The 18,438-nt window shown below is 40.9% G+C and overlaps 1 protein-coding gene across 6 annotated transcripts in view; it reads left to right on the top strand.

The window, feature by feature from the left end:
- The window catches only part of AIG1 (androgen induced 1), a 177,990-nt gene that overhangs the window by 64,557 nt on the left and 94,995 nt on the right, over positions 1-18,438 (top strand). For all 6 annotated transcript variants that reach the window (XM_074988720.1, XM_074988717.1, XM_074988716.1 and 3 more), the window contains exon 3: positions 3,545-3,646. In XM_074988720.1, the coding sequence (XP_074844821.1) occupies positions 3,545-3,646 (102 nt within the window). The remainder of the gene's footprint in view (positions 1-3,544; positions 3,647-18,438) is intronic.

Below are 18,438 nucleotides of genomic sequence, written 5' to 3'. Positions count from 1 at the left end.
TAGAAAGCTATGTAAAATGTTCCAGTAATGAGATTTTTCTCTTGTCCTTATTAATTCATTAAAAAAAGTTGGGGTCAACCACTTAGAGAAATGGACCAACCAATGTGAGAAGTCTTCCTACAATCAAAGAGACTTAGGTCAGTGTGGCAGCCCTATATTTGAATGTCCTTTTCTTTGTTAGTTTACATTAGAACTGTAATATTTTATTTTTTGTGTCTTTTCTTATGTCTGCCTATAGTGGTACTTTGCTAAGCAGCCTTTACCGTCTGTAGCTCCAGATGGTTGAAACCAGCTATGTTGATCTAATTCCATCCATTGGCTGACTTTGATTAAGAGACAGATGGTTCCTCCTTTCTTTTCTTATCTTTACCTCACTTACCTATCATTTTACTTTGCCCTACGCAAAAAATCCCAGATTCATGTATTTGCCAGTTTGGCTGGATTCATTCCTGGATAACTGGATGAGGAACTGGATTGCACGGTCAGCAAGTTTGTGGACAACACAAAGCTAGGAGACGTAGATAAGTTGGAGGGTAGAGATAGGATCCAGAGTGACCTGGATAAATTGGAGGATTGGGTCAAAAGAAATCTGATATGGTTCAACAAGGGAAAGTGTAGAGTCCTGCACTTGGATCAGAAGAATCACAAGCATTGTTGTAGGCTGGGGACCAACTGGCTAAGCAGCAGTACAGCAGAAAGGGACCTAGGGGTTATGGTGGATGAAAGGCTGGATATGAGTAAATTGTGTGCCCTTGTAGCCAAGATGGCTAACAGCATATTAGGGTACATTAAGAGGAGCATTTTGAGCAGATCAGAAGAAGTCATTGTTCCCCTCTATTCAGCACTGGTGAGGCCACATCTGGAATATTGTGTCCAGTTTTGGGTCTCCCAGTATAAAAAGGATGTGGATGTGCTGGAGCAGGTTCAGCAGAGGGCAACAAAAAATGATTAAGGGGCTGGAGCATATGACCTGTGAGGAGAGGCTGAGGGATCTGGGCTTGTTTAGTTTACAGAAGAGAAGACTGAGGGGTGGTTTAATAGCAGCCTTCAACTTCCTGAATGGGAGCTCTAAAGAGGATGGTGAGAAACTGTTCTCAGTGGTGTCAGATAGCAGAACAAGGAGCAATGGTCTGATGTTACAGAGGGAAAGGTGTAGGTTGGATATTAGAAAAAACTACTTCACCAGGAGGGTGGTGAAACATTGGAATGCGTTGCCTAGAGAGGTGGTGGATTCTCCATCCCTTGAGGTTTTTAAGTCCTGGCTTGACAAGGTCCTGGCTGGGATGACATAGTTGGGGTTCATCCTGCTTGAAACGGGGCTGGACTAGATGACCCGCTGTGGTCCCTTCCAGCCCTATGATTCTATAATACTAATGTGGTTCAGCTGAATCCATGGTGCCATTGCTTAACATAGCATTTCCTCCATATAGAGTTCTTTTAAGCCTGGTTTTCATGCCACATCCTTTGTTATATCCTGATTGGTCTTACTATATTGTCAGCAACCCACTGCAATACAACATGACTTCAAAGAAGCTGAAGGAGTTGGGAAATTTTGCTTTATTTCCCTGTTGTTCAGCTGTTCATATTTTGGCAGTTAAGTGTCAACAGCAGTATAAAGAGCTCTGTGGTGCCACTGCCAATACTGGCACAGAGGGGAGACTTCTCGAAGAACACTTTACATTTCCAGTACTTTGCAGGCTGTCCATCATATCCTATTTTTTTTTCCATCATGCCTGTGCACAAGTTGAAATGTCTGCACTTATTTTGAGCACCAAAAGAAATCCATCATAACAGATGGAGAAGTGTGTTGAGGAACTATGTACAGTATGTGCACAGAAGGAACAATTTACCAGTCTAGATCATCCAACTGTCTGTCTTTCTTAACCATACATATCTGTGGTCAGGACAAGGTGCCACTGGTAATCTGTAAACTAAATTCTAACTTCCCAAAGCCAGGAGCATGTGAAGTGAATTATGCTCATCCCAGCCATACCCACTGATAATTTGTTGACTTTGAAACACACTTGCCCCCACATACCCTTATTTACTTGTTCACACTTGTTATTCTGCCCAAACCATCCCTCACCTAGCAAAACTGGACATACTCCCACTAACTTCAGGGAGAGCTGCATCCGCATGCTGTAGGGCTGATATTGGTCTAATCTCTTCCACGTGGAGATCTTCTAATCACTCCTGAAATTTACCAGTGAAAGATCCCTGGGCCTGCTGTCCAATCAAGCAAGTGAAAACCCTTTTGTCCCCACAGCACTGTGAACATAGTTTGAACTGAACTCAAATTTAAAAGAAAATAGCATATATACAAAGAATTTAGTTCTATGTTCTCTTTCCAATATTCAGGATGTTATTAATTTAAGCTAATACTAATATCGCAACATTGCTTTTAGTTTATTTTAGGTGGACTGTATTTTCAGGGAGGGGTACTAAAAATTTAGAAAGCCAAGGTACCTGAAGAGGTTTATAATATAGACAAAACTCTGTTTTGTGGTGTTAAGCCAACAGTGAAATCGCCATAGCTGACAATGGTGTGTTCAGGTCAGCCTTAATCAGGGGCAGCACTGTTTAATAGTAGGGAAAAATAATGGAACTAAATTAATGGTGAGCAAACCTCAAAACATTTAGAGGCTCCAGACTTCTAATACATATTGCTTTCAGTTAGTATAAAAATATTGTGAGAAAAACCTTTCCCTATTTCTACTTTTCCAGTCCTGGATGCAAAGAGAAAATGCAAAGGTGGGTCAAAATAAAAAAAAATATTATGGAAAGAAATTCTCAGTTTTTTTAACTTCAAAAGAAGTTAAAAGTTTTAGTACAAGCTTTGGCTAAAAGTTTAGGATAGATTTTATTTTATTTAAAGTCATTCTTCCATTCTCAGGTTAGAGAAAGAAAGGAGAATGAATGCTCACTTTTTGGGCACCTGGTAAGTTGTCTCTTTGACAAAAGCCATGATGAATTTCATACGGACAAGTGAGTAGGATGTTGGAAGCCTATATTTTTCCCCTTGGACCTCTATCCATAAATTCTGTGCCTAACATTCTAAGAGTTAGATTTATTTTTTGGTTAATGTTTCTGGTTGCCAAAGTGGGATATAAGAGAGGGTGGCCTTCCATTCAAGGGTGAATTTCACCCAAAGGAACAGAGCCCTTTTACTTTTTATGCCATATATTGTGAGATTTCACTCTGTTTTCTGTGCTGTTAGTGTTAAAACATTACTAATATACCACATCTGCTACTAAAATGTAGTATTCAGTTGTATCTTGGCCTCAGATATGCGAGTAAAAAAAGTTATTTTTCCAGTCTAAATGTCAAAAACAGAAAAGAAAAATAATTTCTTTAAAGAATGTAAAGAATACTCTAGACCACATTGGAAAAAAAGGAAGGCAGGGCTCATGAGCAGTAAAGTCTGTCTGTAGATCTTTAAGTGGATGTAGAGATATGGATAACTGAAATGAAAAAGGGTAGTGAAATCAGACAATTGACCATAAGCATTTTTGATTTTCTTTTCTTTCCCTTTTTCCCTCCTCAGTTTGTTGTGACAATGTTTTGGAGCCTCTACATATATGACAGAGAAGTGGTGTACCCCAAGGTTCTAGATAATTTTATACCAGCTTGGCTGAATCATGGAATGGTGAGTATGATGACACAAGCACTTTCTTGCTTACAGTAGCACTGACAGCCACCATGGGCCCAGGGCAAGGTGGGAGGGGGGCTCTGCACCCCAGAAGGGGCAGAACCAAGAGCAGATGGGGTGGAGCCAAGATTGGAATGGGTGGGGCCAAAGCATTCAGCCCTCAATGCCACTGGGACTGCGGGGCTGGGCCCCCCTCCCACTCCCACACACAACCACAGCAGTGCTGCCGCTGCACTTCAGAGGGACCCAGAACTCCAGGCCCTTCGAAACACCAAGTCCAAGGGCAACCTCCCGTGTCGGTGGACCTGCTTACACAACCAGGTTTGTTAAGAGACTGGTTTCACTGTGTAACGGTTCTTGCATGTCTCGTACTAATGGCTGAAAAATTCTGATGAAGGAGCACATGACAATTAAAGAAGAAGGTTGAGCAAATATAAAACCTGTACCTACTTTAAGTTGTTTGTCCTACACTCAGCATGGACTTCTGCATCTGCCTGGAACCTCCACCAGAAATCAGTGAACTTTTAGGCCCCAGGTATAAATCAGCAGATTCATAATAGCTTAGTATATTACCCATACTGATCAAAGCATATGATTATTAGGCCTATTAAAGTAATCAGTATGATTAACATCACTGTAACTTGTGATGAAACTTGTTTTAACAAAATGCTGGAAAGTGAGAGAAGTCAAATTAATTTCTGTGGACCATAGGGTGTCCTTGTGTATGGTTAAAAAACAAACAGAAGTGTTAACTATGCCTAACTATGCCAAAACTATGTAGCAAAGTCTATGTTAGACCATCCTTCTTAAAAATGTGACCGTGTTTAAAAATGCTATTGGATAAAAAAATGGTGTATCTTTTACAATAAAAGTAGCATATCGTTTATCCATCCCTTTTGCAAGAGGTAGTGACAATATTTTTACTAGCCTTCAACTAACATGGTATTTTGTTGATGAGCTGAAGCATTTGATTAAGAGTCCACTTTGTTACTGCAATAATACTGAGCTTCCTGATTTCTTGCTTGTTTCACCCATCTTGTCTGACTGGGCCTGTGTGAGATATTTGATTACAACTTTCCAGTAGCATCAGAACATGGGAGCCATTAGGCACTGTTAATCTGTACATTCATGAGAGGCCACCTTTCAAGGTGTGTTCACCAGTAGATCAGAACTGCTCACAAAAGTTGATCTTGAAATATTGCTTTATGCTTCATGGGTTTACACAAAGTGGCTGCCTAGCTATTTATTGTTTGCCTGTACTGTGAATACAAGAAGTAGTCTTGGAATCACTACAGCCGTCCAAAGCTGTAACTTCTATCAGATGCTTTGCCATATTATACGCCAGTTTTAGAGGGAATAATATGATGTAACATCCTCTCTTGCTGATCAGTCTTCCCATATCTGTGGAGCCTTTCCCCTGTCAGTTTTGAGATCGTTCACTAAGCACACAGAAGGCTGCCAGGCTGTGTACGTACGTTCATGTTTTCCTCGCAACATCATGCCAACTCTAAGCACATTCCTCATAGGTGACACCTCACAGATTGAAAAGGGCTTACTTGCAACATTTTTTTCATGGACCTGCATCATGAAGCAGAGGATAACATATGACCTTTGGTTTCAGGAAGTCTCATCATCCAGACCACAAACATGAAGGGCATGTTGTTCTGAAGAAATGCATATTTGCTGAAACATTTGAAGAGAGGTTTTGTTTAAAATATTTGCACATTGTAGCATTTGCTGAAATGCATCACATGCAAATGTCTGACTGGGACATTCTTTATTTTGGACTTGCGGTATTGTAAAAGGCATGTTAGAATGTCTTTTGTGAAGGAATTGTTTGCCTTGTCAGTCTCTATTTATCCAAACATTCCTTTGGCTGGGTCATAAGGAAGGCTTCTGGCTTTTGGGCTTTTCATCATCTTTTAATTTAATTTTATCTGATGTTTTACCCATCATATTATTTTTACCAAATTTCATTCTAATTCATTCTGATGCATTGCCTATCAAAATACGACGTTTGGGGGATTTTCTTCTGAAGAGAAATATCTTCTGTTCTCAAAGTCCCCTCAGTGTAACAGCACTTTATTTATGAGCAAGCCTATCATTTTGGCATGGCAGATTTTAGGAAATGTCATGAAAATGTTTTTGGTGAAAAGGGCAGAAGTCACGGCAATATAGTTTAGAAAAGTCAAAAGTTACAGGCATTATTTCGTACCCAAATTAACATTTATTCTCCCAATGTTTAGTACATAAACTTTTGGAGACAAGAGCTGCTTTATTGGAGCCAACCTTTATAAATTCAAACCCATAGAGAAGTGCCCCCCTATGGAATATTACCAAATATCAGAACAGGAATAATGTTTTGCAAATATACCCACCTTTCAAATGGCAAACATTTTCCTGACTGGCTTGGCCTACAGAATCTCCATTTGTTTTGTTTGCTGTTGCCCTGCTGAGACAGGTAAGGCTTTTTTGGTGAGAGGAGTTAAAGGGTGTGCAGCAAAGGCTGAGAGGTGACAGGCCTTATATAACAAAGATCTTCATAATAAAATAAAGAGCACACTAGAGTGGACAGGAAGATAGTTAAGTAAGAGCTCATTAAAGCAGGGATAGAAATTGAAACCTAGGCAGGGGAGGGGGCTGAGAAGGAGTGTTTTCTCTCTGCAGTCCAGGCGAACTGGAAACTGGCGGTACGGCCCAGGAGCTCTGGAACAATTTTATAGTGGGGTGCTATAAGCAGAAACAATGTATTTGGTTTGTTGTGACTGTTACAGGCCAGGGCGTGTAGTAGGACCCCATGTCCCAGCACCTATGACATTGTTATACTGCTATAATGACGCTTTGTAAGTGAGGGATAGCTTGCCCTTTGGAACCAGCCTGAAGAAAGCCTGAGTCCTAACTCTGTGCATTGGGTCAGAGGGAAATGCTCAATGCACATCTGTCTGGGCCTCCAATGGGTTAGGTTACAGTACTCTGTTTTTCCCGGCTTGCCTCCCCTCATTTTGCTGTTATCTACCAATATAATATTACTCAGTCATACAGAGCTATTTTAGTGTGTGCAGAATGCAGTCCAGCTAACACTATTTCTTAACAAAAATTATTCACTTAAAAAAACCTAGGTATTAGATTGTCTAGAAATGAACGTTTACAGGAAACACCCAATCAATATCTTACTTTCAGATTGTTATCAGACACCCATCCAATCTCATCGTTGTCCCAGAAATGTGATGTATTCAAAGTAACAAATAACTGGAAGATTATAATATTGCCTATTCTATCAAGGGATTTATTTTTCACCTACTCTAACAATTATATATACAAAACTTTCTTCTCAACAAAGAAAATCTAGACTTGTTAGATTGTATAGAATCTAATTATACACATAAACTTGCACAGGCTGTGTACTGCATGTATATGTAAGACCACAATACCATACAGGCTACATCTGCACTACAGAGATCTTTCGAATGAAGCACTTCTGGAAGATCTCTTCTGAAAGAACTTCTTTCGAAAGAATGCGCCCACATGCACAAAAAGGCGAATCAAAAGAGTGATCTGCTCTTTTGAAAGAGAGCATCCACACTGCCCCCCATTCTTTCAAAAGAACAGGCGAGGCATTGAAAAATCAGGCCCCAGGAGGGCTGCTGTTTGGAAAAAAGGAGCCTGCAAAGCATCTACACATGTTTTCCTTCTGAAGAAGATTTGAAAGGGGAAGCTCTTCCTGAGACAGGAAAGGAAGAGCGCTTTCGAAAGAGGTGCCACATTCTTTCAATTTATTTTCGAATGAGAACTTTTTGTGTGTAGATGCTCCATGGGCTCTTTTGAAAGAGCCCCTTTCTTTTAAAAAAATCTTTTGAACGAACTTGCTAGTGTAGACACAGCCTCACTGATTAACATCAGCTAGTTCACTCACTTATAACAAATATGCTTCTATTCCACCAAAACAGCACATTATTAGAACATATATAGAATTCAAATAGTTAATATAATCTGAAACTTTATTTCTTTGTTAAAAATTACAAAACACAAAATAAACAATATATAAAATCCATGTATCTATCCAGCATCATGTCTCCATTACTGACCAGAATAAGGGTTAAGCTGAGGTAGGCAGAAATGAAGCGCAGCAAAAGAGAATGATGAAGAACTTACATGGCAATGGAAAATCTGTTTGTTATGTCCAAATGGTTAGGTTTTAAAAATAATTTTTGAAAGACAAAAATAATCAACCATTGGGAGAGATTGGCTAGACTCCAGTGAAACATATTTAACTTTAATCTGTTTTTAACCATTTATTTTTTAATAAAATGTGAGATTGCAGGACACTTTGTACTTAAATATGATTCAAGACAACTATATTTTAAGAGAAAACAAGATAAATTAAGAGACTACAGAAATTTGGGAAAGACAATAACCAAAGACCTAACTGTCATTGGGCTTAGTGGGCCAGGATTTGACCTGTTTCATTTAGTGAATGAATGCTACCCCTAAATAAGTAAGGTTGAGCACACAGTTGTGTAAACCACAGGTTATGTCTTCATTTCATGCTGCGTAGGTTATCTGAGAACAATGTGATCACACCACAGATGATTACCTAAATTGTTAACCAAGAGCGTTGATTTACACTATTTTTAATTGCTTTGTAAGTCTGCCGGACAGCAAGACTGAACCCTTGCTGGTTCTACTTCAAATTAATTCCAAAAGTGAATCCCTTCAACAGACAGGCTATTATTCGTGTCTTTGGTGCAGAGGCTTTGCTTCAGATGTACTTTCTATTTTTTCTCTTATGTGACCAAAAATTGGTATTGTTTTAGATGTACCTCAACTTTATGACTCTTGCTGAGTCATTGGTCGGTTCTGTGGGCCCACTTTCTAATGTCTTGTTTTCAGAGGTCATCTCCTGTGATCTTTAGTGTTTTTAAATAAAAATAAGTGTTAATTGTTTTAAACTGTTATGTCATTAGTGCTGGTTAAAACTTGTGATATTGTGGCTAGGCTACACATCAGTAGTAAACGAAATGAGAGATACATATTGCTTATTTTTAGGGCTTGTCTTCACTGCATGCATTCTTAGCTTAATTTTTAAACTCTACACTGACCCCTAACTCAACTCCCATCCACAAACAGAAATCTTTAACTCAGTGGGAATCACAGTTATGTGACTCAGGAGCCACGTTTGCAACCTCTGTTAACCAAAAAATCCCCACATGACTACTGTGTGCCCTGTGCACCACTCCACCAAACACAATAACATTAAATATGTAACTATAAATATAACCAAATATGCTAAAATATTCAAATAATTTTTCAATACAGCAAACACTAAATTCAACTATTTTATTTAGTACATGAGGGGCTCCAGTTGTGGGAGGGACTTCAGGCTGGGGCAGTGGGTTAGGGTGCAGGAAGGGGTGATGGCTTCAACTGGGGGTGCAGGCTCTGGGTTAGTGTTGGTGATGAGGGGTTTGGGGTACAGGAGAGGGATTGAGGCTTGAGCCGAGGTGTTTGGCATGCAGTATGGGACTCCATGCAGGAGGTTGGGTGTTGGGGGGGTGTGGGGTCTGTGTGGGAGTCAGCATGGAGGGTCAGGGCTGGAGAAGTGGTTGGGTGTGGGGCACTCCCGTTTGTTGTACAGTAGGGCTCAGGAAAGCTCCTGACTTCCTCTGCCCCCGCACCCCACTCTTGAAAGTGGCCAACAGAGTGTGCAGGTGGTCCTGAGCGTTGCTCTTGCCCGCATACACCACCTTTTCAGTTCCCATTCACCTCAATTTATGGCTATTGGGAGTTGTAGTGGTGGTGCCTGCAGGTAGGATTAGCACCCGGACAGAGCCTGATCACTACCCAGTGGGAGTGGGTAGGAGCAGAAGTGCACAGAGCCACCTCTCCCTGGCACTGGCTGAATTAAACAGGGGCTTTAACAGGAACGAAGGGTCCTGTGGCACCTTATAGACTAACAGAAAAGTTTTGAGCATGAGCTTTTGTGAGCACAGACTCACTTCATCAGATGCTGGTCATGGATTTCCATGACCAGCATCTGATGAAGTGAGTCTGTGCTCACGAAAGCTCACGCTCAAAACTTTCTGTTAGTCAATAAGGTGCCACAGGACCCTTCGTTACTGTTACAGATCCAGACTAACACGCCTACCCCTCCGATACTTAGCAGGGCCTTTAGTGGCTGCAGCCCAGGGCCTTGGGAGGGGAGTGGCTAGGATATAGCTATCTCCCCCCGCCAGCCCTATGACAACGTCTGGACTGCTGGGCCCTTTTGAATCCCTGGGTCCTGAGGCAGTTACCCTCTTTGTCCTTCTCCTGTTGGCAATCCTTATATATAACTATGAGAGTTTGATTATGAAGATTCAGAAATAGGAGCTTGAATGGTTCAGAGTCTAGACACTTGCCATGACATTAGTTGAAAAGTCTACTGAGAGAAAGCAAAACCAGTATACAGTTGACTGATGAACCCTGTTGCAATGCAGAATAAATACCCATTACTTGAATAGCTGTCTAAATGATGGAATACAACATAAGGAAACATCACTTGTGGACCAAGGTTACTTAGAGGACATTAAAAATAAGTTCCTGGCTTTGAATACTTCTTGCCTGTTTATGCTGGGTTATGCTGCATCTTCTGATATATTTCCTCGTTATCTTCCAGTTCCATCACTGGAACATGAATATAGTGGTATCGATTATCCCCACATCCTGGGAATATACATAAACAGCAAAAACATATAAACTTGTCTTGGTTTTCTGTTACTTATGTGGGGTACTTGTAAACTAGATGTACGTCAGAGCTTGTGTCAGGATAGTATCCATAAATCAAGAGAGACACTTGACTAAAGAAGGCTGGATTATCTGAGTGATGTCTCCTGATGCTCTGACAAAAGATCCTTTATCTAACACAGAAAAGCACAAGCCATTTTCTGTCAAGTTGGATCTGTGCCTTAACAGTATCATGCACCTGCCAAGTGAGATTATTCAGTGTAGTGTAGGTCTGAGATAGCACTCCTTGCAGGGCACGTGTCAGGTGCTCCTGGTTATCTGTCATTTCCAGTTGGTGCCTTTGTGGTCCATAAGAAACACGCACAGCCTTTGAAATGCCGAGTCCTGGGGCATCTGCCTCCCTTGCCCGCCCACGTCAGCGGAGCTGGGCAGGAACAAACAGATCAGCATCTTAGCTGAACAACAACATGGAACCTCTTTCTCCACCATAGCCCATGTCTCCATCCTCACAGTGGGAGTGAACTTTATCTAGAGGCAGCCCTCAAGAAAATGCATTTCACTGGGTGACTGAAGAGTAAAAGTGAGAGGCAGAAGCTCCCCAAGTTCTCTCTCCCTATAGCCGTGTCTACACGTGCACGCTACTTCGAAGTAGCAGCACTAACTTCGAAATAGCACCCGTCATGGCTACACGTGTTGGGCGCTATTTCAACGTTAACATCGACATTAGGCGGTGAGACGTCGAAGCCGCTAACCCCATGAGGGGATGGGAATAGCGCCCTATTTCGAAGTTGAACGTCGAAGTAGGGCACGTGTAGACGATCCGCGTCCCGCAACATCGAAATAGCGGGGTCCGCCATGGTGGCCATAAGCTGAAGGGTTGAGAGATGCTCTCTCTCCAGCCCCTGCGGGGCTCTATGGTCACCGTGTGCAGCAGCCCTTAGCCCAGGGCTTCTGGCTGCTGCTGCCGCAGCTGGGGATCCATGCTGCATGCACAGGGTCTGCAACCAGTTGTCGGCTCTGTGGATCTTGTGTTGTTTAGTGCAACTGTGTCTGGGAGGGGCCCTTTAAGGGAGCGGCTTGCTGTTGAGTCCGCCCTGTGACCCTGTCTGCAGCTGTGCCTGGCACCCTTATTTCGATGTGTGCTACTTTGGCATGTAGACGTTCCCTCGCAGCGCCTATTTCGATGTAGTGCCGCGCAACGTCGATGTTGAACGTCGACGTTGCCAGCCCTGGAGGACGTGTAGACGTTATTCATCGAAATAAGCTACTTCGATGTAGGCTTCACGTGTAGACGTAGCTTACGTGTGTCTCTCTCTCTTTCAGCTAAGCTTGCAAAAGAAACACCCACTGGATTTTGGGAACAGATCTTTGCTTGGGAATTTGGCCAGCAATGTTATAGGGAGCATGTGGTAATGGACTTCCCTTTGTACTAGGTCTAGTTAATTACATTTTGGTAGAAGGAAGAATTTTACCTTTGTTTCTCTTGTTAATGATTTTATACTTATACTCACTTAAAACCTCTCTCCTTGTAGTTATTCTTTAATTAAAACTAATACATTATTTTGATTAAACTGGGCTGTGGGATAACTATTTAAAGTAGCAGGCTGTTAAATATTGTTCCCCTCTTTAGCAGTAAGGGAAGTGGAGACAGTGCAAAAGCCCAGCTTAAGGTACATTGACTCCAGGTACATAATTAAGGTAGTTGGAATTGTGTCTGTTAATTTGACCTTCTACTGTAGTGTAGGCCTGCCCTGAAAAACATATTCTTACAAGCTATGAGGCAAGTTAATGAAGGCAAGAAAAGTGAAGACCTGGGGAAAGAAAGTGTGCGGGGAGGGGAAAGGAGAAAGTAAGAGAACAGAATGAGAGAGTGTTCAGGGAGGGCCTGCAGACTGTGATGGGAAGATAGGGAGGTGCATCTTATAGGGGGAGCAGGGACTGATGACAAAACAAAAAGCAGATGTAGCTCCAGTTTGTGACAAATGCAAAGAGAGGGAATGAAATGGGAGCAGAAAACGGTGTAAACAACAGGGAGACAGACAAAAAGGTGAAAGAGGAATGGCGGGGGCAGGGAGAAGAAAACTACAGAAGAAAAAAGGGAAGAAGAGGGGAAAAAATATGTTTCATTCATTTGTTTTCCTTCGCATTGCATGCCCCTGGGAAACACCCCACAGCTCTGTTAATTACAGAGGAAGTTGATAGGGTAATGATGTTGCTGGAAAGATTTGAGCAAACTTGCTGCTGTTACTGTTGGACATGTAAATATCTCAACAGGGCTAGTGTGTTTAATATTTGCATAGTGATGAGGCAGTTCCCCCCACCGTCCCCCAATTTTAAGTCCTGGTAACATTTATTCTATTGTTAATACAGTATCTGTGTCTACATAAACTGTACCTGAAGCGTGGTATCTTTAGGCTAAGATCAGTGCCTCTGTCTATCATTTACTTTTTGTCAATATTTCTAAAAAGCAGTGTTAGATGATCTCAGCTCCCTGTCTTAGAATATCGTATCTCTTCCTTAAAAGAAGCCAATTTAGAATAAGATCTGTTTGTGTATATTGGCTGCAATACATGCTTTGTGCAGCAGATTAAAATAATCAAGTGAGCCGCTTGCTGGGGGTGGGAGGTTACTGTTACAGCAGAAAAGTGACTCACTTTTTGTGACACCGGAGATAAGGAGGTCTAGTGCCAGGGTTTGTAATCCTCGTGCTTTAATATTGGTTTGACATTCAGATGCACATTGTTGAGTCTGATGTTTTTTAAAACACCAAATGCCAAGTTTTTACAACATTGCCCATGCCAACATTTTCACAAGCATGACACATAGATGATCAGGAAAAGCCACAGGACTGGGCAAGCAGAAAAATGGCTTAGAAACTCCTACCCTCTTTGGGTTATACACTGAGCACAGTCTGGAACCAGAATTTCACCAGAAAAATGCTACCAGAGAGAATAGGATAGAAACTGGTTTACAATCTAGTGGTATACTTCCATAATTCTGATAATACATGGTCAAATGCAGAAGGTTCAGAAATGCTGATTTAAATTTTAAAAGTTTATTTAAAACACAGTATACATAGCTGACTACATATTATTTTATGACCAGGTGCTATTCTTTTGTATAGTAGTTTTGTGTAACAGGTGCATTTTTGTAATGCTAGTTCGTATTTTACCTTCTTATGATTCTCAGGAAATACATATAAAAAACTTTGTAACAATAAAATGATTACGCCATCCTATGTACATATGAATAAGGATCTATTCTCCTTCCTTCTTGTTGGCTAAAATAACAAACTTGTTCTCTGTGCCCTCTGACATCAGAGATTTCCAGGACCCTTTTATATTTCAAGTATTCCTCCATTTCCAAAGAACATAAGCAGACAATAGGATCAAAATTGAAAGTGATACACTATTATGACTAATTATAGCTTATATTTAAATAGTGTCTTTCATCTACAAAAGGAACAATACAGTACATTTTAATGGAAGATTTAAATGTAGTCTCTCTTCGGTTGGAGAGGAAATAGCATGTGCTGTGTGTAATGTACAACAACGTGCTTCAATGATTTGGTAAAATGATTGAAGATGATGTGATTATTTGAGAGTTTAACAGAGTTTAAAAAACACCTCAGAAGCAAATCACTGTGGATGTAATCAGTACAAAAAGCTTTGTATTTTTAATAGTTCATAGAAGCAGAGGAAGGGATAGAAATATCCTTATGGAAAAGTAGTGCATTTTGTACATATTCAGTTTATAGTATTCCAAACATACTTTTGTATTACTTGAGGATAAAATATTCTTATGGTAACTTTCTTGTACCCTTAGCAAAGTGCAGTGTTATGTGTGAATTGTAGAGCACATCAGCTGACACTCATTAGCACTTAATCAGGTAAGAATAAATCTATAAATGCTATAAAAGTATAGTTGTGCTCTATTGTGTGCACTGTATTGAAACTAGCTTAGTAAGCTAAAACCTGACTGCCAGTATTCACACGTGTGGCAAATATGGCACAGTCGGACCACAAATATTTTGCAGCATTCCATGATATTTAATTTTTTGTTTAATTTGCTTCTATAGCAACTAGAGTCCAGCCTATTAGGGTTATGATGGTGGTGAGGTGGTGATGGGTCTTGGTGTTGTTTTGTTCTGTTTTAAACAAACCTATGATGTACTTGATTTAAGCTCAGCAGACACAACTTCCTTCAGTTGAAGACGTGCACCAACTCAGTGATCAGATTTTTACCTATTTCTTATTGCTGAAGTGAGCCATTATTGCACATGGAGCTGATATCAGGAATCATCTTCTCCTGCTGTCTTTGTAATAAATCAGCACTTTTTTAAAGTTTCTCTTTTAGCTGTTTTAGTTTTCTAATTACTCTTTTTTCGTGTTCAGTTTACTTGAAAACAGGCAACACTTCTGCAGAACATACTGCCAAATAATTAATACAGGGAAGTAGTGTCACAGTAGTAATGCTACACACCTGCTCATCTGCAGAAATCAAGGATTCTGGAGTGACTTGAAACTAAGGGTACATCTACACTTACCAGGAGATCGACCCAGTCAGGGTCTATCTTCTGGAGTTGGATTTTGCATGCCTGGTCTAAATTATTGCTGTTGTAGTAATGTGCGTCAAATGTTGGTCACTAAATGCGTCAGGATACCAGAACTGATGAACTAATGGTGTGATCTAGTCTCCTGTAGGGTATATATGAACTATAGTTTTAAAATGGTAAAATTATCCATGGATTTATACTAAGGTTAGCATCACCAATATCTCATAAAATGCTTCATGTTGACCTGGTCCATATATTCACTATGGCAGCAAGGTAGAATGAATAGAGATTGACAGTTTTCCCTTATCGGAGGTAGACTAAAATGAAAATTACATCCTTCATTTCCCTGGGGAAGGAATTTCATTTGTTCAGTAGGACTTTTGGAGTTTTATTTTATCATCTTGAACTTTACCAGTTTTTCATAAACTCTGTTGTATGCAGAGTTCCAGGCTGCTGAGTCACAGCCATACATGTTTTTGTGGCTTCTTCAGCAAATACAATATGCAGTATAGAAAAGTTTTATGATCTATTTATGGGAAGAGTGAAAAATATATCTCCATAAAACTAGTTTAAAAAGAAACAGAACATGGCAGACATTTTAAGGCACTTTTTAAAATTAAGAACTGGAAAATTATATCATTTTTCATAAGCCATGTTCTTTTATTTAATCTTAATACTGAGAATTTTCTTTACTATAAAGATTTCCATTAGCTAACATGGCTAGTTCAAGCTGCCTGAAAATCTTTTTAAAACATGTATACATGTGCGTATGTACTTGTCTATTCTTGAATCAGAAAATAAGATTGAGGATGTTTCACTAGACATAAGGCAGAGGAACTGCAGAAGAAGCAGAAGAAAAAAAAGTCAGGTGGAGGAAAAAAGGGGTGTGTCAGAAGTTAAGAGAAAAGGTGCTAAAGGTGCAAGTTGTGTACAATACAAGACAGACAAGGGAGGAATCAATGAGGAGGAAACCAAATATTTAAATAAAGAGGTGATGATAGTAGTCATCTGGGAAGAACCATAGAATGCAGAGGTGATAATTGTATGTCAAGTACATTGCTGAGGAAAAAGCTTAATAGGGAAGTGAGAAATGTTTAAAATACATAGTGGATATTGAAAATATGCCCTCTGTTTTATTCCAGGCCATCGTGTATAAATTTGGTTTTGTTTGATTTCCTGTCAAGTATGTCATGCAGGGTCACCCCTTCCCATGAGGGGTTTTTCTCCTTCCCACTCTCCCTGTCAGTGCAAAGTTTAAAGAAACATAAATATGTTTTCACTATCCTCTGGCAGTCTTCATTTTGTGTTACTGCTTCCCTGAATTTACAATCACTAATTTCCTTAGAGGGCCTGAGTTTTTGTTTGTTTGTTTGTTCGTTCTCTGCTGTCTGTCTGTGATGGGCAGCGGTTGAAGGCCAGGCTTGGGGAGGCAAACCCCAGCCCCACCCCTTCTGTTCCAACTTCCCAGCCCCCACTGTGGCCAGTGGCCCCTAGTCCTCTCCCCCACATGGCCTCCCTCCCAGCTCCCAGAGCTGGACGGACCCAGGGAGGATCTGCGTAGCCCTGGCCCCAGGGGCAGCTGGAGAGCCACGCAGCCCCTCTCCCAGCTCCGGTAGCAGTCAGGCAGCCCGAGCCCCAGGAGCAGCTGGACAGCCTCAATCGCAGGAGCACATAGGTGGCCCAGCCCTGGGAACAGCGGGGCAGCTGCACTGCAGTTCCAGCTTTCCCAGCTGTCCATAAAACTGGTCAGTGGGGCAGCCACACAGCTCCTGGTGCCCCAGTCTTCCCAGCCAGTAACTCAGTGGTCAATAATATCCTGGTGAAATGTATATAGCAATGTATGTAAAGTTATAAATTGCCCCTGAATGATGTTGGTGGCACTTGTTCAAACCCATGTAGTCCCATCAAAACAAAAAGCACTTTAAAGCACTTTAAAGACTAGCAAAATAGTTTATTAGGTGAGCTTTCGTGGGACAGACCCACTTCTTCAGACCATGTAGTCCCAGTTAAGCAGAACTAGCCAAGCAGATCTTAAAGGAATGTGGTTTACCTCAGTTTACATCTTAGTTATAAATAGTGTCCTCAGATGGCAAGGGAGGCAAGTCAGGAGACAGGAGAAATCTGAATTTTTGCAAATAAATGAGAAGAAAGAACATTTAATCACTTTTGCTCCCACAGAAAATACTTCCAGATCCGGCAGCCCCGGGACTGGTAGGTTGCCAGATAGTCAAATATTTTGGATGATTGGGAGCTATACCTAGCAATGCTTAACCCTAAAGAAAAACAAGATTAGATAAAATACTTGTCAACATTAGGCATTAAGAAACAAACAAAAATGTGCGCAGAGTATTTTATTTACCAACAACAGTAGTATTGTACACTGTACACTTACACCGTATTTGCTGATTTTATTTATATTTATTTTCACTATACTGTACTTATGGAAAACGTAACTAAAATTTACTGACGGTTAAAATGCTGGTTATTTGTGAGTTCTGGATGATAGAATGCTGGTTAAGACAGAGTTTACTGTAGATGCCATACTGCCTACTTTAGTAACAAAGAGGAAGCCATGCTAGTCTATACACTATCAAAACAAAAAGCAGTCAAGTAGCACTTTAAAGACTAGAAAAATGGTTTATTAGGTGAGCTTTCGTGGGACAGACCCACTTCTTCAGACCATAGCCAGACCAGAACAGACTCAATATTTAAGGCACAGAGAACCAAAAACAGTACGCAAGGAGGACAAATCAGAAAAAGATAATCAAGGTGAGCAAATCAGAGAGTGGAGGGGTGGGGGGGAAGGTCAAGAATTAGACTGAGCCAAGTATGCAGACAAGCCCCAATAGTGACTCTGAAAGTTCCCATCATGATTTAAACCATGTGTTAATGTGCCGAATTTGAATATAAAAGCCAGCTCGGCTGTTTCTCTTTCCAAAACGGAGCGATAATTCCTTTTCAGTAACACACATACCTTTAGGTCATTGACAGAATGGCCCATTCCATTAAAATGTTGACTAACTGGTTTGTGGATCTGGAGTGTTTTGATGTCTGTTTTGTGCCCATTGACCCTTTGTCTAAGGGAGTTAGAAGTCTGTCCAGTATACAAAAGCATCTGGGCATTGTTGGCACATGATGGCATCTATGATGTTAGTAGAGGAGCATGAGAAAGTTCCCGTGATTCTGTGAGTAACCTGGTTAGGTCCAGTGATGGTATTTCCAGAGAAGATATGTGGACAAAGCTGGCAGCGGGCTTTGTTGCAGGGAATCGTTGTTCTAGGTCAGCCATAAATATATTAGCATATTGTGGGGCCATGCAGATGCCCATAGCAGTTCCACTAATCTGGAGGTATAACTTGTCCCCAAATCGGAAATGATTGTGTGTGAGAACAAAGTTACAGAGGTCAGACACCAGATTGGCTGTGGTAGCATCAGGGATGGTATTCCTGATTGCTTGTAATCCGTCTTTATGTGGAATATAAGTATACAGAGCCTGTACATCCATTGTGGC

This window comes from Carettochelys insculpta, chromosome 3 (genome assembly GCF_033958435.1).
Source record: "Carettochelys insculpta isolate YL-2023 chromosome 3, ASM3395843v1, whole genome shotgun sequence".
In the NCBI taxonomy this organism is placed as follows: Eukaryota; Metazoa; Chordata; order Testudines; family Carettochelyidae; genus Carettochelys; species Carettochelys insculpta.
This window is presented reverse-complemented; position numbering and strand designations above follow the sequence as displayed.